Source organism: Pyrgilauda ruficollis, unplaced genomic scaffold, assembly GCF_017590135.1.
Source record: "Pyrgilauda ruficollis isolate IOZ18807 unplaced genomic scaffold, ASM1759013v1 scaffold208, whole genome shotgun sequence".
Lineage (NCBI taxonomy): Eukaryota > Metazoa > Chordata > Aves > Passeriformes > Passeridae > Pyrgilauda > Pyrgilauda ruficollis.
Genome location: NW_024520096.1, coordinates 298,897 through 318,261, shown reverse-complemented (window position 1 = coordinate 318,261; position 19,365 = coordinate 298,897). Strand labels below are relative to the sequence as shown.

Here is a 19,365-nt window from a genome sequence, read left to right as displayed (position 1 = left end):
TTTTTTTTTTCCAAAAAAAAAAAAGGTCTAGAGTTGCCCCCCTGTTTTTTGGGTTTTTTTTTTTTTTTTTTTTTTTTTCCCATGTTTTCCTTTATTAATTTATACAAAAAAAAAAAAGGTCGCGGGTGGCCCCAGCTGATCCCAGGAATCCCCGGAGGTGGGGAGCACCGGCAGGGCAGCACATCCCGGAACAACCCCCCAAAATCCGGGTGGGGGGACGGCAGGGAAAGCTCCCAGGCCACGCACACCCCCCCGCTGCCGAGCCCGGGGTGCCCCTGGAGGTGCCATGGGGGTGACAGGGACGAGCCCCCTCCCCATCCAGGGGGGTTTGGAGCCGAGCCCCTCTCGCTGCGGGGCGGGGGGAGCCGCACCCGCAGCGCTGCCGGAGCGGGGGGGACAATCCCGGGGGTGGGGGCGCACGGAAAGAGGCGGCTCCGCTGCCAGGACCCCCCCTCTTTGTGCCCCCCACTCCGGGGACAGAGCTGGGGGAGGGAAGGAGAGCCGAGCAGGGCGGGGATGGAGCCGGGGAGGGGAATCCTCCGGCAGCAGCGAGGTCGCTTTTTTTTTTTTCCCAGGCGCATCCCAGCGGCTTCTGGCGCTTCCAGGAGCAGAGCCTGAGGCCTCGGGCGCCTTCCCGTCCCCCACCACCCTCTACTTCCTCCGGCAGCCCTTGGCCGCATCCCCCATCATGTCCCAGTACTCCCCGAACTCCAGCTTGGCCTCGTTAGGGTCTCCCATGCATTCGATCTTCTCTTCCAGGGGTCCCACGCACTGCAGACAAAACATCGGGGTGACCCCACCGGCAAGCCAGAGCCGCCCCCCCAGCTCCTCCTGCCCGCCCCCGGGCTCTGCCCTCACCTTGCCCAGGTGCGGCAGCTTCTGCACCACCAGCTCCTGCATCTCGTTGGGGGTCAGGTACTCCTTCTGCCCCTTCACGGCGTAGCAGTGGAACTGGCTGATGACGGTCTCGATGGCCCGTTCCACGTCCGTGAGCTCCTGGCAGTCCTGCGGGGGGGACAGAGGGTGAGGCGGGGGGGGACAGCTCCGTGGAGGGGTGGGACAGGTCCCCAGAAGGGTGGGTCAGATCCCTGGAGGAGTGGGACAGGTCCCCAAGGGGTGGGACAGGTCCCCAGAAGGGTGGGACAGGTCCCTAAGGGGTGGGACAGGTCCCCAGAAGGGTGGGACAGCTCCTCGGAGGAGGGGGACAGGTCCCCAAGGGGTGGGACAGCTCCTCGGAGGAGGGGGACAGGTCCCCAGAAGGGTGGGACAGGTCCCCGGAGGGGTGGGACATCCCGCGGAGGGGACAGGACAAGCCCCGAGCGGGTGGGGGACGCCCCCCGAGCAAACATTTCATCCCTGCACAACCATGGGATAAATCTCCTTGCCGGCGCCCGGCCCCGCTGCGCGGATGTGAGGCGCCCTCCCGTCCAGCTGTGGCACCTCCCCGTCCAGCTGTGGCACCTCCCCATCCAGCTTTGAGCCCCCTATCCAGCTGTGAGCCCCCATCCAGCTGTGAGCCCCCTCCAGCTCTCAGCCTGCAGTCCTCACACGGATCCCGGACCGCTCCATACAGATGTTTCTCCCCCCATCCAGCTGTTGCCCGGCTCTGACAGCCCCTCCAGGTGCCATCTCCCGTCCCCCCCGAGCTGTCACCCCCCCAGACTCGCTGTCCCCGCCAGGCTCAGCCACCCCGGCGTCTCTCGCCACCCCCGGCGCGGGCCCGTCCCGACTGGTTCTTCCTCTCCTCCGCACAAGCGGCGATGGCAGCGTGAGTCAGTGCCCGCCGGCCCGGGGCTCCGGGGAGCCCCTCTGCCACCCCGCAGACCCCAACCCCGGCGGGGTGAGGGGCGCAGAACAGCGCGACCCCCGCTCCCGGTCAGTCCCGGTCACTCCCGATCACTCCCGGTCAGTCCCGGTCACTCCTGGTCACTCCCGGTCGCTCCCGGTCGCTCCCGGTCAGTCCCGATCACTCCCGATCACTCCCAGTCAGTCCCGGTCAGTCCCGGTCAGTCCCGATCACTCCCGGTCACTCCCAGTCAGTCCCGGTCAGTCCCGGTCGCTCCCGGTCAGTCCCGATCGCTCCCGGTCAGTCCCGGTCGCTCCCGGTCAGTCCCGGTCACTCCCGATCACTCCCGGTCAGTCCCGGTCAGTCCCGGTCAGTCCCGATCACTCCCGATCGGTCCCGGTCACTCCCGATCGCTCCCGGTCACTCCCGGTCAGTCCCGGTCGCTCCCGGTCAGTCCCGATCACTCCCGGTCACTCCCAGTCAGTCCCGGTCAGTCCCGGTCGCTCCCGGCCGCTCGCGCGGCTCCGTTTGAGGGCAGCGACGGTGATTCACCCAAAATCTGCGGCTTCCCCTCGGAACGCCGTGAAACCACAGCCGGCGATGCCCACCGGGCAACCTGCAGAGCCTCAGCCCGGCGCCCCAAAATCCTCCACAGGTGCCGAGGGCTGCGGGGTGGGCACGTCCCGCTCGGCAGCCGAGGACAAGCGGAGCTTTGCGGCCGTGGGACATCCTCGGAGAGGCTGCAAGGAGCGCGGCCGGCTCCCGAAGTGGTCAATCCGCGGGAGCACACTGAGCTGCCCGCTTCCCCGAGCTTTCCAGCCCCCCAGAGCAGCCCCCGGCCCACGCCGTGCCCAGGGCTGCGAGGCCGGGGCCGTGCGGGGTCACCCCCGCCCCGCCGGTGTCGCGGTGTCCCCGCCGGACCTTGCGCTTCTTGCGGCAGTTGCACTGGCCCATCCTGCTGCTGGGGGTCTCTCCGGGGGTCTCTCCTGTGCCGCGGGGTCCGGGGGAGCTGGCGGGGGAAGGAAGCCAAGCTCAGCTCTCGGCTCGGGGGGAGCTTCCCCTCCTCCGGCGCCAGGACTCCTCCTCATCCCCGAGCCGAGGGCGAGGAAGGAGCCCCGGGATGCGGCGCTGGAGCTGCCGGGACACGTCCCCGGCGTCCTCGCAAGTCGTGGCAGAGCCGAGCGTGGGAGCAGAGGGGCCCGGGGCGCAGCCCCCCCGTCCCGTGGGGCGGCCGGGCCACTTACCTGCAGCACGGGCTGTCCCAGGTGTGCGCGGGCTGCGGCGGGCCGGGGTTTTATACCGGGGAGGTGTGAGTGGGAGCTCCGTGGTGCAAGGCGTCTCATTTGGGAGCCTGGCCCGGCGCCAGCGTGGGGCCGGGAAACGCCTCCTTCCCGGCCACACCGACGGTTCCACATCCCAGCGGGCCCGGCACGGCGGCGTGGGAACGGCACCGGGCCCGGAGCGGGATTTCACCGGCCCAGCAGCGCCGGGATTCGGGGTCTGAACGCTGATGTTCTCCAGCAGGGATGTGCTGGCGGATGTGTCCCCCCCGTGCCACCCAAGACCCCCAGAGGACGGGCATGGATGCCATGGAGATGGTGGCCAGGGTGGCATCGCTGCCGGGATCCGCCGAGCCCCACCCCGGCCACAGCCACAGCTCTGCCCCCCACGCCCCCCCCCAGCGCGGCAGGAAGGTGTTTGTGGGGCGCAGGGTGGCACCCCAAAAGCCAGACCAGCGCGAGGGCAATTTGGGAACGGCCCCGGAGCCATGGAGTGACCCCAAAGCCACAGCCCGGGGCTGGGCCTGTCCCCAGCGTGGCCATCACGGGGAGGGAGGAGATGGGGGCTGGGATCAGAGCCCCCCAGCAAGAACAGCAGGATGCTCAGGCTCAGGGAAACCTCTTTATTTGAGTCTCCATCACTTCTTGCCCGCTTTGTCCCTGCGCACGGCCTTGGCCAGCTCCCCGATCAGCCTCCAGTACTCCCCAAACCTCAGCTCCTCGTCGTTGTTCACGTCCAGCTCGCTCATCTTCTCCTCCAGGGAGGGCACATCCTGCGGGGAGCGCACGGGAGGGCGCCTCTGATGCCCAGACACCGGCGCGGGCATCAGGCTGCCAACCCCGGGGGAGCGGGAGCAGCACCGCGGTTCAGGGGGACCCCCGGGGACCCCCGGGGACCCCGCGGTGCTGCTGCTGCCCCTCTCACCTTCATCAGGTTGGGCAGCTGGAGCCGCACCAGCTCCTTGAACTCGCCGGCGGTCAGCGTGCCCTTCTTGCCCTCCTTGGCGGCGAAGGTGACAAACACGGTGACGATGCGCTCGATGGCCGCCTCCAGCTCCGTCAGCTCCATCGGCGGCTCGGTGGGCTCGGTGGGCTCGGTGGGCTCGGCCGTGGCCATGGCACCGGACACGCCGCTAGCCCGGCGCTGCAGGGACAGGAGCCCAGCGGGGGTCGCATGCAGAGGAGTGTCCCAGGTGGGGACCCTCGCCCCCTCCCCAGCCCAGCTCGGGCTCAGCTCAGCCCCGCAGGGCTCAGGAGGGTCCCGGGGCTTGTGCAGAAGGGGCAGCGGGTCCCGGTGGTGACGGAACGGGGACACGGGGAGGGGACAGGGGGGACATCAGTGGGCCGGAGCTGCGGGGAGCGATGCCCCACTTACCCCAGGCTGCGGGCAGGTCGCGGACCCCGGGAGGTTTCGAGCGGTTCGGGAGCTTTGGGGAGTTTTCAGGAGGTTTTATAGCCGCGCCGCAGGAGGGGACAGCGCAGCCTTTGTCCCCGCCGCGCCGGTGTTGGGTTTCCTGATGCGGCCGGACGGACGCGCAGTCACCGCCCGGGCGCCGCCGTCCGTCGGTCCGTCCGTCCCTCCGTCCGTCCCTCCGCTCCCTCCCCGCCTGGGCACCGGACCAAACTCGGCCTGAACTCGCCGCGGCCTCGGCGGCGCCTCCCGGGGACCTCCGGTGGGGACAGGACGGGACCGCGGGCAGAGAATGCCCCGGGGCTGCAGCATCATCACCGGGGCCGCGCACAGGAACATTCCCGGGATCGGGATCGTTTTGGTTGGAGAAGACCCCCGAGAGGATTGAATCCAAACTTGGAGCTCCATTCCGGGGGTGCAGGGCAGGTGTCACCCCCAGCTCTCTCCCTGCAGGGCTGGGGACACTGAGGTGACCCCAGGACCCCGGTCACATTCCGGTGACATCCCTGTCACATCCCGGGCAGTGTCACCGAGCCAGGGCCCGGCTCGGCCCGCACCGAGTGAGAGTTGTGACTCAGCCACCCGCTGACATCATCCCTATTAATAGTGGGCTCTGTAAAAAATTAATTAATCCAAATTAATTAGGGGGTTGGAACGGCCCCAGCGCTCCCCTTTAATCAGTGGGTATTTATAACATGGCAGACCCAGCAGCTCCTGCGGGCACCCCAAATCCCCCGGGGACCCCGAGGGGACCCTGCACACAGCCTCAGGACTGTCCCCACTGTCCCCACGGGTGTGACAAACAGCGAGGCTGCAGCGAGCAGCCCCCCAGGGCAACACGCAGGAATTTGGGGTCCCAAAGCCCCAGCGGTGCTTTGGGGGGTCCCCACTACAACATCACCATCACGGTTTGTGCTGAGCCCCGACACGCTGGAGGGGACAGGGAGGCTCCCACGGGCGCGGGGTGGCCCTGTCCCCACCCCAGAACCGTCACACCAGCTCACGGGGCAGGAATTGGCTTCCTGCAGCCCCATCCGGCCCCGGGATGACGGAGGGGACGGGGCTGGGACGGTCACCGAGCCCCACGTCAGGGCACCGGGGTGGCCTCTTGGGAAAGCGGCGGGTGAGTCAGGCCCGGCAGGGACCGGGACAGGTTTGGGGTGAATCACCGGCCCCGGAGCCAGGCGGGCCCGTGACTCCCCGGCCCTGGAATTCGGGGTGAGGAAGGGGCAGATGCAGCAGCGGCCCCACAACAGGAGGGGAAGGGACATCCAGGTCTTTTATCCTCCTGGGATCCCTGTCAGGACTGTCCCCACGGGAAGGGGACACCGGCATGGCCAGGAGGGGACCATGGAGGGACCGGGGCCATCTAGGGACAGGGATGGGGGCCATATAGGGACAGGGACTGTACAGGGACTTGGGCCATATAGGAACAGGGCCATATAGGGTCTTGGGCCACATAGGGCCAGGGCCAGGGCCATATAGGGTCAGGGAAAGGGCCATACAGGGACTTGGGCCATATAGGGTCAGGGACAGGGCCACAGAGACTTGGGCCATATAGGGACAGGGACCATATAGGGACTTGGGCCATTTAGGGACAGGAAAGGGACCATATAGCAACTCAGGCCATATAGGGATGGTACCACACAGAGATCTTGGCCATTTAGGGACAGGGACCATACAGGGACTTGGGCCATATAGGACCACAGGACCCTGTGTGACAGGGTGACCACGTGCAGGGGGTCAGTGCCCACTCCCACATCCTCATCCCGGGGTTCTCCACAACCCATCTGGGTTGGGGACCCCAACGAGGGATGGCCACCACGGTGCCCAGCCCGGCAGTGGCCCCTGCTGGCCCCATCGGGGCTCGCTGGAGGGAACCGTGAGTGCCCAAAGCCACCGCGGTGTCCCCAGCCCGGCCACTGCTGCTCCTCCCTTTCCAAACCCCGGGGATGGAAAAGCCTCTTCCAAAGCCCCGGTGATGGGATGGGGAGACAAGATCGGCCCAGCCCGGCACCCGGAACTGGAGTAACTGGTTTAGCTGGGTCAAAGTGGAGCAGGGGAGTCGCAGTGGCTGGAACCTGTTCCAAGCTGTGTGTAAAGCTCCTGGCATGTCCCTCGCTGCTCCCGCTTCGGGAAGAGCTCCTGGGAATGTGCCAGCCGTGCTGGGCGTGCTCTGCCCCGGCCGCAGGGTCTGAGACCCCCCCGGGACCCCCCGGTGTTGGGGTTCACCCTGGGGCACCTCGGTCCTGCTGTCCCAGAGGGTTTGGGGGGCTGGGAATGCCTGGCCCTGTCCCCTCTGTCCCCGCCTGGCAGGGAGTGGGGTCGGGGTTATTTTTGGGTAATGCCCGTCCCTGTCACGAGCAGCTGCTGGCCCGGTGACGTTCCCGGGCTCTCCCGGAATCCTGCCCGCTGTGAGCTGCTCGGGGGACAGGGACACGGCGAGTGAGTGCCACGGGGCCCCTCCCGGCGTCCCCAGGCTCGGGATCCCGGGATCCAGCCCCTCCCGGTGCCCCCAGGCTCGGGATCCCGGGATCCAGCCCCTCCCGGCGTCCCCCGGCTCGGGATCCCGGGATCCGGCCCCTCCCGGTGCCCCCAGGCTCGGGATCCCGGGATCCAGCCCCTCCCGGCGTCCCCAGGCTCGGGATCCCGGGATCCAGCCCCTCCCGGCGTCCCCAGGCTCGGGATCCCGGGATCCAGCCCCTCCCGGCGTCCCCAGGCTCGGGATCCCGGGATCCAGCCCCTCCCGGCGTCCCCAGGCTCGGGATCCCGGGATCCAGCCCCTCCCGGCGTCCCCAGGCTCGGGATCCCGGGATCCAGCCCCTCCCGGCGTCCCCAGGCTCGGGATCCCGGGATCCAGCCCCTCCCGGCGTCCCCAGGCTCGGGATCCCGGGATCCAGCCCCTCCCGGCGTCCCCAGGCTCGGGATCCCGGGATCCAGCCCCTCCCGGCGTCCCCAGGCTCGGGATCCCGGGATCCAGCCCCTCCCGGCGTCCCCAGGCTCGGGATCCCGGGATCCAGCCCCTCCCGGCGTCCCCAGGCTCGGGATCCCGGGATCCAGCCCCTCCCGGCGTCCCCAGGCTCGGGATCCCGGGATCCAGCCCCTCCCGGCGTCCCCAGGCTCGGGATCCCGGGATCCAGCCCCTCCCGGCGTCCCCAGGCTCGGGATCCCGGGATCCAGCCCCTCCCGGCGTCCCCAGGCTCGGGATCCCGGGATCCAGCCCCTCCCGGCGTCCCCAGGCTCGGGATCCCGGGATCCAGCCCCTCCCGGCGTCCCCAGGCTCGGGATCCCGGGATCCAGCCCCTCCCGGCGTCCCCAGGCTCGGGATCCCGGGATCCAGCCCCTCCCGGCGTCCCCAGGCTCGGGATCCCGGGATCCAGCCCCTCCCGGCGTCCCCAGGCTCGGGATCCCGGGATCCAGCCCCTCCCGGCGTCCCCAGGCTCGGGATCCCGGGATCCAGCCCCTCCCGGCGTCCCCACTCCCGGTGCCCCCTGGCTCGGGATCCCGGGATCCGGCCCCTCCCGGTGCCCCTAGGCTCGGGATCGCAGGATTCGGCCCCTCCCGGCGCCCCCAGGCTCGGGATCCCGTGATCCGGAGCCCCCCCTCCCTGCCCCACCACAGGATCGGGGCCGTGTCCCCTCCCGAGCTGCCCTTTGGGACCCCCCGCTCCCACCCGGGACTCGCAATTCCAGCTGGGACCCCTCCCCTGTCTGGGGACCCCCACATCCATCCAGTTTCCTCATTCCCAGCACAGTGGGGAGGGGGCTTGGCCCCACAGGACCACCGGGTTTGGGGACCCCGGGCAGGGCCCACCCTCGGCCGCGGGGCAGGAAGTGCGGGAGGTGGGAGCAGGATGTAATTAGCCCCAAATTAGGGCTGGAAGCCGGCACGAGGAGCCCGGCAGCACCCGGCGCTCGGGAAAATGCTGCTCCTGTTTGAGGGGGTCCCAACTCCTGGGGAGGGTCCCAGAGAGGGGGGCTGAGGAATTTGGGGGATGAAGAACTTGGGGGCTGAGGAATTTGGGAGATCAGGAATTTGGGGGATTAGAAATTTGAGGGCTGAAGAACTTGGGGTATCAGGAATTCGGGGGCTGAAGCATTTGGGGGATCAGGAATTCGGGGGATCAGGAATCCGGGGGCTGAGGAATTTGGGAGTTGAAGCATTTGGGGGCTGAGGAATTTGGGGGCTGAGGAATGTGGGGACTGAGGAATTTGGAGGATTAGGAATTTGGAGGATTAGAAATTTGAGGGCTGGAGAACTTGGGGTATCAGGAATTCGGGGGCTGAAGCATTTGGAGGATCAGGAATTCGGGGGATCAGGAATCCGGGAGATCAGGAATCCGGGGGCTGAAGCATTTGGGGGATCAGGAATCCGGGGGATCAGGCTGAGGAATCCGGGGGCTGAGCCCCCCGGGGATGCCGGAGCCGGGCAGGCTGCGGGCTCCGGCCCGCGCGGATCCGGGGCCGTAACGGGATCCTCGGGATTATCAGCATCACCGGGGCCAGCTCGGGCTCCGGTTTCTTGGCCGAGGCGTTGCTGCAGCAACGTCGGGCTCGGGATTGTGGGGCCTTTTCAGGCGGACAAGAGCCCTTTGAGAGCGCGGGGGGCCCCGCGGAGTCACCCGATACCCCCGCGGCTCCCCCCGGGCCCCGCTGGCTCCCGTGGCCGGGCCGAGGACACCGGATCCCGTTATCAGCGCCGGGAGCGGGGCTGGCCGCGGATGCGGCCCCGGGGATGCGGCCCCGATCCCGGCGCTGACAGACGGGGGATGCCCGCGGTGCCACCGCGGGGTCACGGCGTGGCCACCGCCGTCACCTGGGGGTCCCCGGGGGCTGTCCCCAGCGAGGCACCCCCGCTGTCCGTCCCAACCCTGCCGATGTCCCCAATTTTTTGAGCATCCCGGAGCATCCTGGGGGTGGCGAGGGGCGCTAAAGGGACCCCCCTTGAAGCGATGCTGTCACCCCGGCCGTGCCCGCGGGCTTTGGGGGTGCTGCCCGGGGCCACCGAGGGGGTTGTGCCCCCCACGCCGGCCCCCGCGGGGCTGGCCGGCGGTGCCAGCCGGGCTGTCCAGCCCCGGTATCGGATCCTCCCGGAGGGAGGGGGCTTGGAGCTTATTTAACGTGCCCAGCCCGGCCGGGCGGGCGCACTCGCAGCACGGGGAGCTCAGGTGAGCACAGGTGACTCTGTCCTCACACAAACCTCCCCTCAGGACCCCCCGGGCAGCCCCTGGGAGCCCCCCCAGATCCCCCAGTCCTGCTCGGCAGGATCACGGCCGGGGGGTGGGGGATGTTTGGGGGTGGCACCGGGACAGGGGGGCTGGTGGGTGACGTGCTGGGGGTCCCGCAGCCGCAGCCATGGGATCGCAGCTGGAAGGGGCCATGGAGACCCTGATCAATGTCTTCCACCACTACTCGGGCAAGGAGGGGGACAAGTACAAGCTGAGCAAGAAGGAGCTCAAGGAGCTGCTGCAGAGCGAGCTGGGATGTTTCCTGGAGGTAACTGGGACCAGTTTGGCGCTTGGGGGGGGTCTCCCTTTCCCCATTCCCAGGGGGGAACAGCGGCTGCCCAGCCTCAGGGCTCACCCTGTGCCCCCCCAGACCCAAAAGGACGCGGGGGCCGTGGAGAAGATCATGCAGGACCTGGATGAGAACGGCGACGGGGAGGTGGATTTCCAGGAATTCGTGGTCCTGGTGGCCGCCCTGACCGTGGCCTGCAACACCTTCTTCTGGGAGAACGCCTGACGCCCCTCCTGCCGCAGCAGGGCGCGGCTTCCCAAAATCCAGAGCCCCCCCGGCACCCCCCCAGCTCACCCCCTCCGCTCCCCAGCATTCCCAGGGGATCCTGCTGGGATCCAGCTGCACAATAAAGGCACCGACCCTGCCCGAGGGGCGTTGTCAGCTCCGTCGTTCCCGCTCGGGATTCCTGCCCCGTCCCCCTGCGAGTGCCCCCCCAGGGAATATCCCACTGAGGGGTCACGGGGAAACGCCACCCCGGGTCACCCCGAGGGCCTGGAGACAGCCCTGGATCCACTCGGGGATCCACACCGGGATCCACCCCGGGATCCATATGGGATCCATATGGGATCTACCCTGGGATCCACCCCAGGATCCATATGGGATCCATGCCAGGATCTACCCTGGGATCCACCCTGGGATCCATATGGGATCCATATGGGATCTACCCTGGGATCCACCCCAGGATCCATATGGGATCCATGCCAGGATCTACCCTGGGATCTACACTGGGATCCACCCTGGGAACGACCCCAGGATCCACCCCAGGATCTATCCTGTTATGCACCCAGGGATCCACCATGGGATCCACCCTGGAAACCACCCTGGGAACCACCCTGGGATCTACCCTGGGACCCACCCTGGAATCCATACCAGGATCCACACTGGGATCCACTCCAGGATCTACCCCAGGATCCACCCTGGTACCTAGCCCAGGATCCACCCTGGGATCCACCCTGGGATCCATATGGGATCCACACTGGGATTTACCCTGGTATCTACCCCAGGATCCACCCCGGGATCCACCCTGGGATCCATATGGGATCCACACTGGGATTTACCCTGGTATCTACCCCAGGAACCACCCTGGGATCCACCCCAAGATCACCCCGAGATCCACCCACCCACCCAGGGCACGGTGCCCCCGGGGCGGGCGATCCCGGCCGGTGTCGGGCCGTGTGCCACGGGAGCAGCGTGGTTTTGGGAAGGGGGTGACAGGCTGGGACTCGCCGCAGGTGGCTCCGGAGGCGCCGGCACCGCGCCCGCGGGGCTGGAGGAACCGGTTGGGATCCACTGGGACGGGACGGTGGCCAAGGGCCCCGCCAGGGCCGCCAGCGCCATCATCCGCCCGCCATGCCGGTGAGCACCGGCCCTGCCCGGGAACGGGGCAGCTCCCAGGGGGTGGTGGGACACGGGAAAGGGTCAAGGAGCAGCTGGGCAGCGTTCCCAGGGATGATTCCACTGATTCCGTAATTCCAGGAGTTCCACGACAACGGAACTGACAGAGGAGCTGGTAAAGCTGGCACGGAACGCACAGCTCCACCGTTCCCTGGGACTCAGGGATCCCAGCAGCCCGCGACTCCGTGATCCCACAAATGCGTGACTCCACGGCTCCCTGACCCCATGACTCCCTGGTCCCATGGTTCCATGACAGTTTCATGACGGTTCAATGATGGTGCCATGACAGTTCCATGACCATTCCATGACAGTTCTGTGCCAGTTCAATGACGGTTCCACGCTGGTTCCATGCCAGTTCCGTGACGGTTCCGTGCCGGTTCAATGACGGTTCCGTGGTGTTTCCATGACGGTTCCATGATGATTCCATAGCAATTCCATGCCAGTTCCATGGCGGTTCCCTGACAGTTCCATGACGGCTCCGTGACGGTTCCATGCCAGTTCCATGACGGCTCCGTGACGGTTCCATGCCGGTTCCATGACGGTTCCATGACGGTTCCATGCCGCTTCCATGACAATTCCATGGCAATCCCGCGCCGCTTCCATGACGACACCGCTCTCTATGACGTCACCAGAGCTCCACCCCGATTCCCGCCAGAACGCTCCCGCCTCCCCCTCTGCCCCGCCCCTTTCCCCGCCCCCTCCGCTGCTGCACCAACCACCGCCCACCGAAGGGGGGGCTCGCGCAGCAGGGGGCGTGGCCGAGAGCGCGGCCGCCATTTCGGCGGGGGCGGGAGCGGAGCCGGCGCCATTTTGTCGCGGGTGGCTGAGGGAGAAGCGGCGGCGGCGGCGGGAGCGGGCGGAACTCAACGCCAGCCCCGGCCCCGCGCCGGCCCCACACCGGCCCCGCATTCACCCGCCCGCCCGCCGGAGCTCACCGGAGACCTGGCGACCGTGTGCTTCGGTGAGTGAGCGGCCCGGCTGCGCGGGGGCGGGGCGCCGGGGGGGAGCCCCTGAGGGCCCGGGGGGTCCCCTCATGGCCCGGGGGGTCCCCTCACGGTCCCCTCACGGCCCGGGGGTCCCCCTCAGGCCCGGGGCTTTTCCCCATGTCCGGGTTCCGGAGGGGGGCGGAGCTGTTGGGTTTTTTTTTTCCCTCAGGATGAAAAACGCTTTAAAAACCACTTCAAATTGAAAAAGCTGCTCTATACGAAAATAAAATTATTTTAAATAGTGTAAAACAGGAATAAGGCTTTCTGCTGTCTATATTTCTGGGTGGAAATCCTCTCAATAAAGCGGTTTTTTGAGGGTGTTGTAGAGTGAGCGCGTCCCGGCCGCCATCCACCCGTTAAATTTGCTGCTAATTATAAATTAAATTAATAAATCGATCTGCAGAGCTCGGAGGTTGGAACTCAGCGTGTTTCTGTAGCATCCAGCCCTGGGGGGGATTTAAATCCCTGCCCTGAGGGAGGTGGAATCTCGATATTTTTAAAGGATACGATGCTTTTGTGGCATCTTCTTGGATTTTTATTCCAAATTTTATTCCCTGGGCCCTTAAAATTGGGGTTTGCACCTTGGTCATGCTAGGAACATGGGAAATGTGGAGGTGTCACTGTGCTAAAAGCATTTGTGTGCTATTTACAGCTGGATTTTTTGTGTTATTACTCAAAAAACCGATAAGGTGTTCACTGTAAAAAGATAAATTTTTACTAAAGGTAAATTAAAATAACTGCCGTATGTATTAAACCTGGTAGAGGGCTAGAAAACATTAAAAATACATAAATACAATACCTATACTTGCCTCAATCTTAGTTCTCTCCACAGAAAACAGAGGTTTTTTTTAATGTTTAATCATGTAAATATGTAATAATTGTATTTATTTGATGTCTCGGGTTCTGCTTTGCATCTTTGCTCTGAAGATGACATTTGGTTTCCCTCTTGCTGCTGGATTTTTATATTATTCCTCCTAATATTGCTGAAGCATTCACTGTAAAAAAGATAAATTTTTGGCTAGGGAGAAATAAAGGAACTCCCTGATTTATTAAAACTGGGAGAGGACTAAAAAACATGAAAAAAATCCCAGAATCAGAACTAAAAAATCCTGGCAGAGGGCTAAAAATCACTGAAAAAAAATGAATCTATTACACATAACCTGCCCTAATCTTCATCTCCTCCACCCGGGGAGGCAGAACAGAAGGGATTTTTAGTATTTAGTGGTACAAATGTGTAACAAATGTCTCATTTTTCCCTTTTGGGCCCTGTTTTTTTGCAGATTCTCTGAAGATGGCTGCACAGTCAGCACCGAAGGTCGTGCTAAAGAGCACCACCAAGATGTCTCTGAACGAGCGGTGAGGAAGCCAACAACGGCACCTTCAGCTCCTAAGAAATCATATATAATTTTTTTTTTTATTATTATTATTTTTTACTTAATTCTCACTATCCAAAATCCAAAACCCACCGTGGTTTCCGCCCTCTTTTAACCTCGTCCGGCGAGCGGGTGCCCTCCACACGCAAGGTTAAAAGGGCCAAAAAAAAAAAAAAAAAAAAACCAAAATCCCGGAGGGATTTCTCCGTGCCTTTTAGCGCCTCGTAAATCCGGTGGGATGTGTTGTAAGAGCAGAGACCAACCTCACACCCTCCCTGTCTCTCCCACATGTTTTGACATTGGTATTTTGGCTCTGCTGCCGCGCCCGAGGGTGCCACCCGCCCGGGTGGGCTCTGTAAGAGGCCGGCGGCGGCCTCGGAACCGGCCCGAAGGCCCTTCTGGGTCTTGTAAGAGGCAACAGCTTTGGCTTCACCTCCATCTCTCTCTGTCCTCGAGCTCTTCCCGTGGGTCATTCCGCTGGGTTTTTCCACGTGTGGCTCCTCTGTGGCGACTAACGCGTGTCCCGCTGAGCGCTTTGGGGTTCAACACGCTGGGATGGGGCAGCTCCTGCGCTGCAGGGAGGTGTGCCCCGAGCTCAGGGACACCTTTCTGGCTCCTTCCCTCCCTGTGAGCCCAAAGTCCTCGTTTTTAAGGGGTGGATTTTGCTGTCCAGCTGCCGGGGTGCTGCTTTATTTACCGCCTCGCTGCGTGTTCGCTCTCGGATGGAGAAATTAAAGCGCCACGTGAATTCCAGAGTGGCCTCGCTTCAGGAGAGCAGCTGGGTGGTGGAATTTTATGTATTCAGGAGATGCTCTGGGTGGTGGAATTTTGTACAATCGTGGAACTGCTAAGGTTGGAAAAGGCTTTAAGATGATCCCTTCCAACCTGGAGCCGGAGGACACCGAGCATGGCATCTTCCCAACCTACCTCCTGGCCTGGAATTTTGACGCTTTTCCCAGATTTTTTTGGGGGGTTGATTTGGCTTTTGCTGTCCTGTTCCTCCCCCACCCTGTCACGACCATCCCCGCTTCCTGCTGGTTGTCACCCCTTCTGCCATCTCTAAACCCACTAACCTCCGGCTTTCTCATTCCCACTGAAAACTTCCACCTCATTCCTGCCTCTCCGGGCCTCGCGGCCAGCGAGGGATCCGTAATCCCATAAGTGCCACTCTTTGCATAAGGTTCATGGGAGCTGGAGCCCCGCTCGAGCACCGTGAAATGCCGATAATTGTGTGTTTTAAGCTTTAATTAAACCCCGTTTTATTCGACCTTGAAGCTTCACTAACATGCTGAAGAACAAACAGCCGATGCCGGTGAATATCCGGGCCACCATGCAGCAGCAGCAGCTGGCCAGCGCTCGAAACAGACGTCTGGCCCAGCAGATGGAGAACAGACCGTCTGTGCAGGCCGCTCTGAAGCTCAAACAGGTGAGGGGAAAGAGGATTTGGGCCTTGCAGGATGTGGAAAAAACAGCTCCGGAGAGAGAAAGAGGCCAGAGAAGGGAAGGGGATGGAGGGTGAGTGTGTGGGGAGCTGCTGCAGGAAAGGAGGCTCGGGGGGGACCTTGTGGCTCTCCACAGCTCCCTGACAGGAGGGTGGGGTTGGACACAGCGGGAGTTTTTTCCTGGGAAGGGTTGTCAGGCTTTGGCAGGGGCTGCCCAGGGAATTTTGGAGTGGCCATTCCTGGAAGTGTCCAGGGAAAGCCTGGATGTGGCACTCGGTGCCCTGAGCTGGGCACATGATGGGGATTGGACTCAGTGGTCTGGGAGGTCTTTTCCAACCCAGAGACTTTTGGAATTCTGTAAAAAAGGTGTTGGGAGAGTGTCCAGAGGAGGGACACGAGGATGGAGAAGGGTCTGGAAGGGCCACGTGAGGAGTGGCTGAGGGCACTTGGTGTGTCCAGCTGGAGCAGAGGAGACTCAGGGATCTGCAGCTCTGATCTCTGCTCCCTGGGACAGGGACAGGATCCGGGAATGGCTGGAGCTGTGCCAGGGGAGGTTCAGGATGGATTTTAGGGAAAGGCTCTTCCCCCAGAGGGTGCTGGGCACTGCCCAGGCTCCCCGTGGAATGGACACATTCCTGAGGCTGCCAGAGCTCCAGGAGCTGTTCCAGGGATGCCCAGGGTGGGATTTTAGGGTGTCTGTGCAGGGGCAGGAGTTGGCCTGGATGATCCTGATGGATCCCTCCCAACTCAGAGCATTCCATGATCTTAAAAATGAGATACCTGGGAGGGACTGGCAGAAAATTCCACTTTTTACCTCAAATCAGTGACACGCTGTCGTTCCCCGGTTGTCGGTGGGGGTGTTGGGTGCTGGCTGTTGATGTCTCCTCTCTATTTTTCCAGAGAAAAGGCTGATCCCGGGGTCCGGGAGCTGCTTCACCTCACAGTCCCTAAAATCCCACCCTCCCTCGGGAGCCGCTGCTGTGCTGCTTTTTCCCTGAGGAGCAGCGGGGCCAGCTCCCGTGCTGGCCGATCGGGAACGCAGGCCTGGACTCCAGGCACAACCCCAGCGCTTGGAACGGCGTCCCTCTTGTGTCCCTGCGGTGTCCCCAATCCCAGATCGCTGCATGACTCCTGTCCTTCCCAAATCTTCTCTTCCAGAAGAGCTTGAAGCAACGCCTCGGCAAGAGCAACATCCAGGCGCGGCTGGGCCGGCCGGCGGGGACGCTGGCCCGAGGAGCCCTGGGGGGCCGGGGGCTGGCCCTGGGCCAGCGGGGGATGCCCCGGGGGGCCCTGCGGGGCCGCGGCGCCCGGGCCATGATCCGAGGAGGGGTGGCGCTCCGAGGTCAGTGCCCTGCCATCCCTGCCCCGTCCCCCTGGCAAGCCGTTTTTCCGGGCTGAAATGCCGCTTTTGTGGCTTCTCCGCTGAAGGTCAAGGCCTGCTGCGCGGCGGGAGAGGGATCGCCCCCCGGATGGGCCTGCGGAGAGGCGGCATCAGGGGCCGCGGGGGCCCGGGAAGAGGCGGCCTGGGCCGGGGCGCCATGGGCCGGGGAGGGATCGGCGGCAGAGGTGAGTGCCCTGGGAATGACGGGAGCAATCCAGCTGGGATCCTTCTGTCCTGGGGATACAGAACCTGCAGCCCCAAGAGTTCCAAGGCTGGAATTCAAACCGTTTATCCAAGAGCTGGTTATTTTAAAACAAGCTCAGCAGGGGTGGGAGGGGAAGCTCAGGAGCCATATTGTTGGGAATTCTTCATGTGTGGAGGCACGAGGTTTGATTTTGTTTCTCACAAGGCTGGTTTATTATATTATGATATATATATTAAAATACTACATTATAACTATACTAAAAGAACAGAGAGAAAACATTCCCAGCTTGAAAAAACAAGAATAGAATAGAATAACAAAATCTTGTGACTCTCAGAGTCTGATGTAGCTGCATCTGTGATTGGCTCTTAATTAAAAACACCTAACGTGCACCAATCACAGCTGGCACCTGTTGCATTCCACAGCAGCAGATACTCTTTTCTCGAAGCTCCTAGCTCCTCAAGAGCTAGCAAAGGATTGTTCCTAAAACACCATTCTGGTGCTGGGCTGGGCTTAAGGAACCCTCAGGACGTTCCGAAATCCTCAGGGTGATGAGAAGGAGCTGGGAGCGTACCCGCGGGTCGGGCCGTGCCGGGCTGGGGGCAGTGAGCGCTGGCTGTCCCCCGGCAGGGCGCGGCATGGCCGGGCGCGGCCGGGGCGGCTTCGGCGGGCGCGGCAGAGGCCGGGGCCGCGGCAGAGGCTCGGCGCGCCCCGCGCTCACCAAGGAGCAGCTGGACAACCAGCTGGACGCCTACATGTCCAAGACCAAGGGACACCTGGACGCCGAGCTGGACGCGTACATGGCACAGACGGATCCCGAGGCCGCCGACTGACCGGCCGGGACTGCCGGGGGGAGGGAGGAGCTCGTCCCGTCGGGAATCCCCGATGGGAAATTCAGACTTAGTGTGTTCTTCGATGTTTTGATACTCTCTGTTGTATTAAACTTTTTTTGGATTGTTCTTGTCCGGGGATTTTTTTGGTGGGTTTTTTTTTTCCCCTGAGGAAATGAGGATGGGATGAATCCGCTGGTGGCAGCGCCAGGGATGCACCCATGGCTTGGGGACCAGGTCTCTGTGTGCCTCTGGAGCTTCATGGCTGGGTTTTGGGATGAGTGTTTTGGGTTTTGGGATGAGTGTTTTGGGTTTTGGGATGGTTTGTTGGGTTTTGGGATGGGTTTGTTGGATATTTAGAATCCCCTTGTGCTTTTTGGGATGGCCACATTCCCAGCTGGAGTGTAACCCCCCCGAAGCCAAGTCCAGCCTTGCCAGCAGGAAGAGCCTGACTTTGGCTGTTGTTCTTCTCCCAAATCCTTGTTGTTCTGCACCAAAAATCCCCGTGGGGTTGGGGCAGGTGAAAATGTTCCCTGTTTTAGTGGATTTTGGGGGGTTGGAGTTCTTTTGGCGCCGTGTTTCTGTGTGGTTCGAGTGTTTGTTTAAAGAAATGAGAGGCAGGGACAGAAAATTCAGCCAGGACAGTGAAGTGGAAATGCCTCTTTTCCAGAACAAGCTCCAAAATCCATCATTTTTCAAAAAAAAAAAAAGACGAATTTTTGAAACCCCGTGTGACTAAATGGTCTGTGCTTTTATCACCCACCCCTTCCATGCAGCGTTCCCGAGGGATAACCGGGACCGGGACCCGCGGCGTTCCCGGGGGATAACCGGGACCGGGACCCGCGGCGCTCCCGGTGGGAGCAGGACCGGGACCGGGACCCGCGGCGCTCCCGGGGGATAACCGGGACCGGGACCCGCGGCGTTCCCTCCCGGGGGATAACCGGGACCGGGACCCGCGGCGTTCCCGAGGGATAACCGGGACCGGGACCCGCGGCATTCCCGGTGGGAGCGGGGCCGGGAATTGTAGCGTTCCCGAGGGATAACCGGGACCGGGACCCGCGGCGTTCCCGAGGGATAACCGGGACCGGGACCCGCGGCATTCCCGGTGGGAGCGGGGCCGGGAATTGTAGCGTTCCCGGGGGATAACCGGGGCCGGACCCGAGGCGCTCCCGGGGGATAACCGGGACCGGGACCCACGGCGTTCCCGGGGAATAACCGGGACCGGGACCCGCGGCGTTCCCGGGGGATAACCGGGACCGGGACCGGGACCCGCGGCGCTCCCGGTGGGAGCGGGGCTCGGCGGCGCCGGGGGCGGGGCCCGTCTGGGGGCTCCTGCCGTGAAAGCGCGGCTGCGATTGGCTGGCGGGGCGAGGCCCGGCTGTCACGGGCGCTGCCATTGGCTGCGGCGCGGCGGCGCCTCACGCGCTCCGGCCGCTCCTTTTGTTATTGTAGGGACGGAGTTGGGAAAGGGCCGAGGGAGCGGGAACGGGACCGGGGAGAGGGCCGGGAGGAGGAGGAGAGGGCCGGGAGGAGGAGAAGAGGGCTCAGAGAAGGCGGGGGAGGCTCAGGGAAAGGGCTGACAGAAGGAGGGTGAGGCTGAGGGCAGGAGGAAGGGGCTGAGGGAAGGGCAGAGTACTGAGGGAAAGGGCTGAGGGTGGGAGAAAAGGGCAGGAGGCTGAGGGGGAGGCGGAGGGCTCAGGGCAGGGCAGGGGGCGGAGGGGAAGGCAGGGGCTGAGGGGAAGGGCTGAGGGTGGGAGAAAAGG

The 19,365-nt window shown here is 63.7% G+C and overlaps 5 protein-coding genes across 11 annotated transcripts in view; 3 read left to right on the top strand and 2 right to left on the bottom strand.

Moving 5' to 3' along the window:
• Positions 1 to 211: 211 nt before the first annotated feature.
• Positions 212 to 3,636, bottom strand: S100A14 (S100 calcium binding protein A14). Its single transcript, XM_041467483.1, has 4 exons — positions 3,031 to 3,636; positions 2,708 to 2,795; positions 859 to 1,005; positions 212 to 771 (listed from the first exon to the last, which is right to left on the bottom strand). Exons 2-4 carry the CDS (start codon positions 2,738 to 2,740, stop codon positions 652 to 654), a joined length of 300 nt encoding a protein of 99 aa, XP_041323417.1. The 5' UTR covers positions 2,741 to 2,795; positions 3,031 to 3,636; the 3' UTR covers positions 212 to 651.
• A 39-nt stretch (positions 3,637 to 3,675) lies between these two features.
• Positions 3,676 to 4,793, bottom strand: S100A13 (S100 calcium binding protein A13). Its single transcript, XM_041467482.1, has 3 exons — positions 4,442 to 4,793; positions 3,992 to 4,210; positions 3,676 to 3,839 (listed from the first exon to the last, which is right to left on the bottom strand). The coding sequence occupies exons 2-3, from the start codon at positions 4,181 to 4,183 to the stop codon at positions 3,705 to 3,707; spliced, it is 327 nt and encodes a 108-aa protein (XP_041323416.1). The 5' UTR covers positions 4,184 to 4,210; positions 4,442 to 4,793; the 3' UTR covers positions 3,676 to 3,704.
• Positions 4,794 to 6,852: 2,059 nt separating this feature from the next.
• On the top strand, positions 6,853 to 10,362 carry S100A1 (S100 calcium binding protein A1). Of its 2 annotated transcripts, none has more exons than XM_041467485.1 (3): positions 6,853 to 6,922; positions 9,824 to 9,972; positions 10,075 to 10,362. In XM_041467485.1, the coding sequence occupies exons 2-3, from the start codon at positions 9,832 to 9,834 to the stop codon at positions 10,216 to 10,218; spliced, it is 285 nt and encodes a 94-aa protein (XP_041323419.1). In that variant the 5' UTR covers positions 6,853 to 6,922; positions 9,824 to 9,831; the 3' UTR covers positions 10,219 to 10,362. The 2 variants fall into 2 exon arrangements, with proteins under 2 accessions (XP_041323419.1, XP_041323418.1); XM_041467484.1 differs by lacking the exon at positions 6,853 to 6,922 and adding an exon at positions 8,832 to 9,644.
• Positions 10,363 to 12,162: 1,800 nt separating this feature from the next.
• LOC121353515 (chromatin target of PRMT1) lies at positions 12,163 to 17,731 on the top strand. Of its 6 annotated transcripts, none has more exons than XM_041467411.1 (6): positions 12,167 to 12,349; positions 13,655 to 13,730; positions 15,023 to 15,173; positions 16,351 to 16,531; positions 16,618 to 16,755; positions 17,403 to 17,731. In XM_041467411.1, exons 2-6 carry the CDS (start codon positions 13,666 to 13,668, stop codon positions 17,603 to 17,605), a joined length of 738 nt encoding a protein of 245 aa, XP_041323345.1. In that variant the 5' UTR covers positions 12,167 to 12,349; positions 13,655 to 13,665; the 3' UTR covers positions 17,606 to 17,731. The 6 variants fall into 6 exon arrangements, with proteins under 6 accessions (XP_041323347.1, XP_041323349.1, XP_041323345.1 ...); XM_041467414.1 differs by having other exon boundaries at positions 12,168 to 12,349; positions 16,348 to 16,531; positions 17,279 to 17,545; XM_041467412.1 differs by having other exon boundaries at positions 12,168 to 12,349; positions 16,348 to 16,531; positions 17,198 to 17,545.
• Positions 17,732 to 17,983: 252 nt separating this feature from the next.
• LOC121353526 (mothers against decapentaplegic homolog 4-like) overlaps positions 17,984 to 19,365 on the top strand; it is an 8,252-nt gene continuing 6,870 nt past the window's right edge. Inside the window, exon 1 of the mRNA XM_041467426.1 lies at positions 17,984 to 18,006. Within this exon, the coding sequence (XP_041323360.1) occupies positions 17,984 to 18,006 (23 nt within the window). The remainder of the gene's footprint in view (positions 18,007 to 19,365) is intronic.

Coding starts and splice junctions, on each gene's coding strand:
- LOC121353515 (XM_041467410.1), top strand. CDS start 13,666: ATGGCTGCACAGTCAGCACCGAAGGTCGTGCTAAAGAGCACCACCAAG. Junction 16,532..16,617: donor AGGAGGGGTGGCGCTCCGAG/GTCAGTGCCCTG, acceptor TCTCCGCTGAAG/GTCAAGGCCTGCTGCGCGGC. Junction 16,756..17,402: donor GGGAGGGATCGGCGGCAGAG/GTGAGTGCCCTG, acceptor GTCCCCCGGCAG/GGCGCGGCATGGCCGGGCGC.
- S100A14 (XM_041467483.1), bottom strand. CDS start 2,740: ATGGGCCAGTGCAACTGCCGCAAGAAGCGCAAG. Junction 1,006..2,707: donor ACTGCCGCAAGAAGCGCAAG/GTCCGGCGGGGA, acceptor TCCCCCCCGCAG/GACTGCCAGGAGCTCACGGA. Junction 772..858: donor AGCTGCCGCACCTGGGCAAG/GTGAGGGCAGAG, acceptor TTTTGTCTGCAG/TGCGTGGGACCCCTGGAAGA.
- S100A1 (XM_041467485.1), top strand. CDS start 9,832: ATGGGATCGCAGCTGGAAGGGGCCATGGAGACCCTGATCAATGTCTTC. Junction 9,973..10,074: donor AGCTGGGATGTTTCCTGGAG/GTAACTGGGACC, acceptor GTGCCCCCCCAG/ACCCAAAAGGACGCGGGGGC.
- S100A13 (XM_041467482.1), bottom strand. CDS start 4,183: ATGGCCACGGCCGAGCCCACCGAGCCCACCGAGCCCACCGAGCCGCCG. Junction 3,840..3,991: donor AGCTGCCCAACCTGATGAAG/GTGAGAGGGGCA, acceptor CGCTCCCCGCAG/GATGTGCCCTCCCTGGAGGA.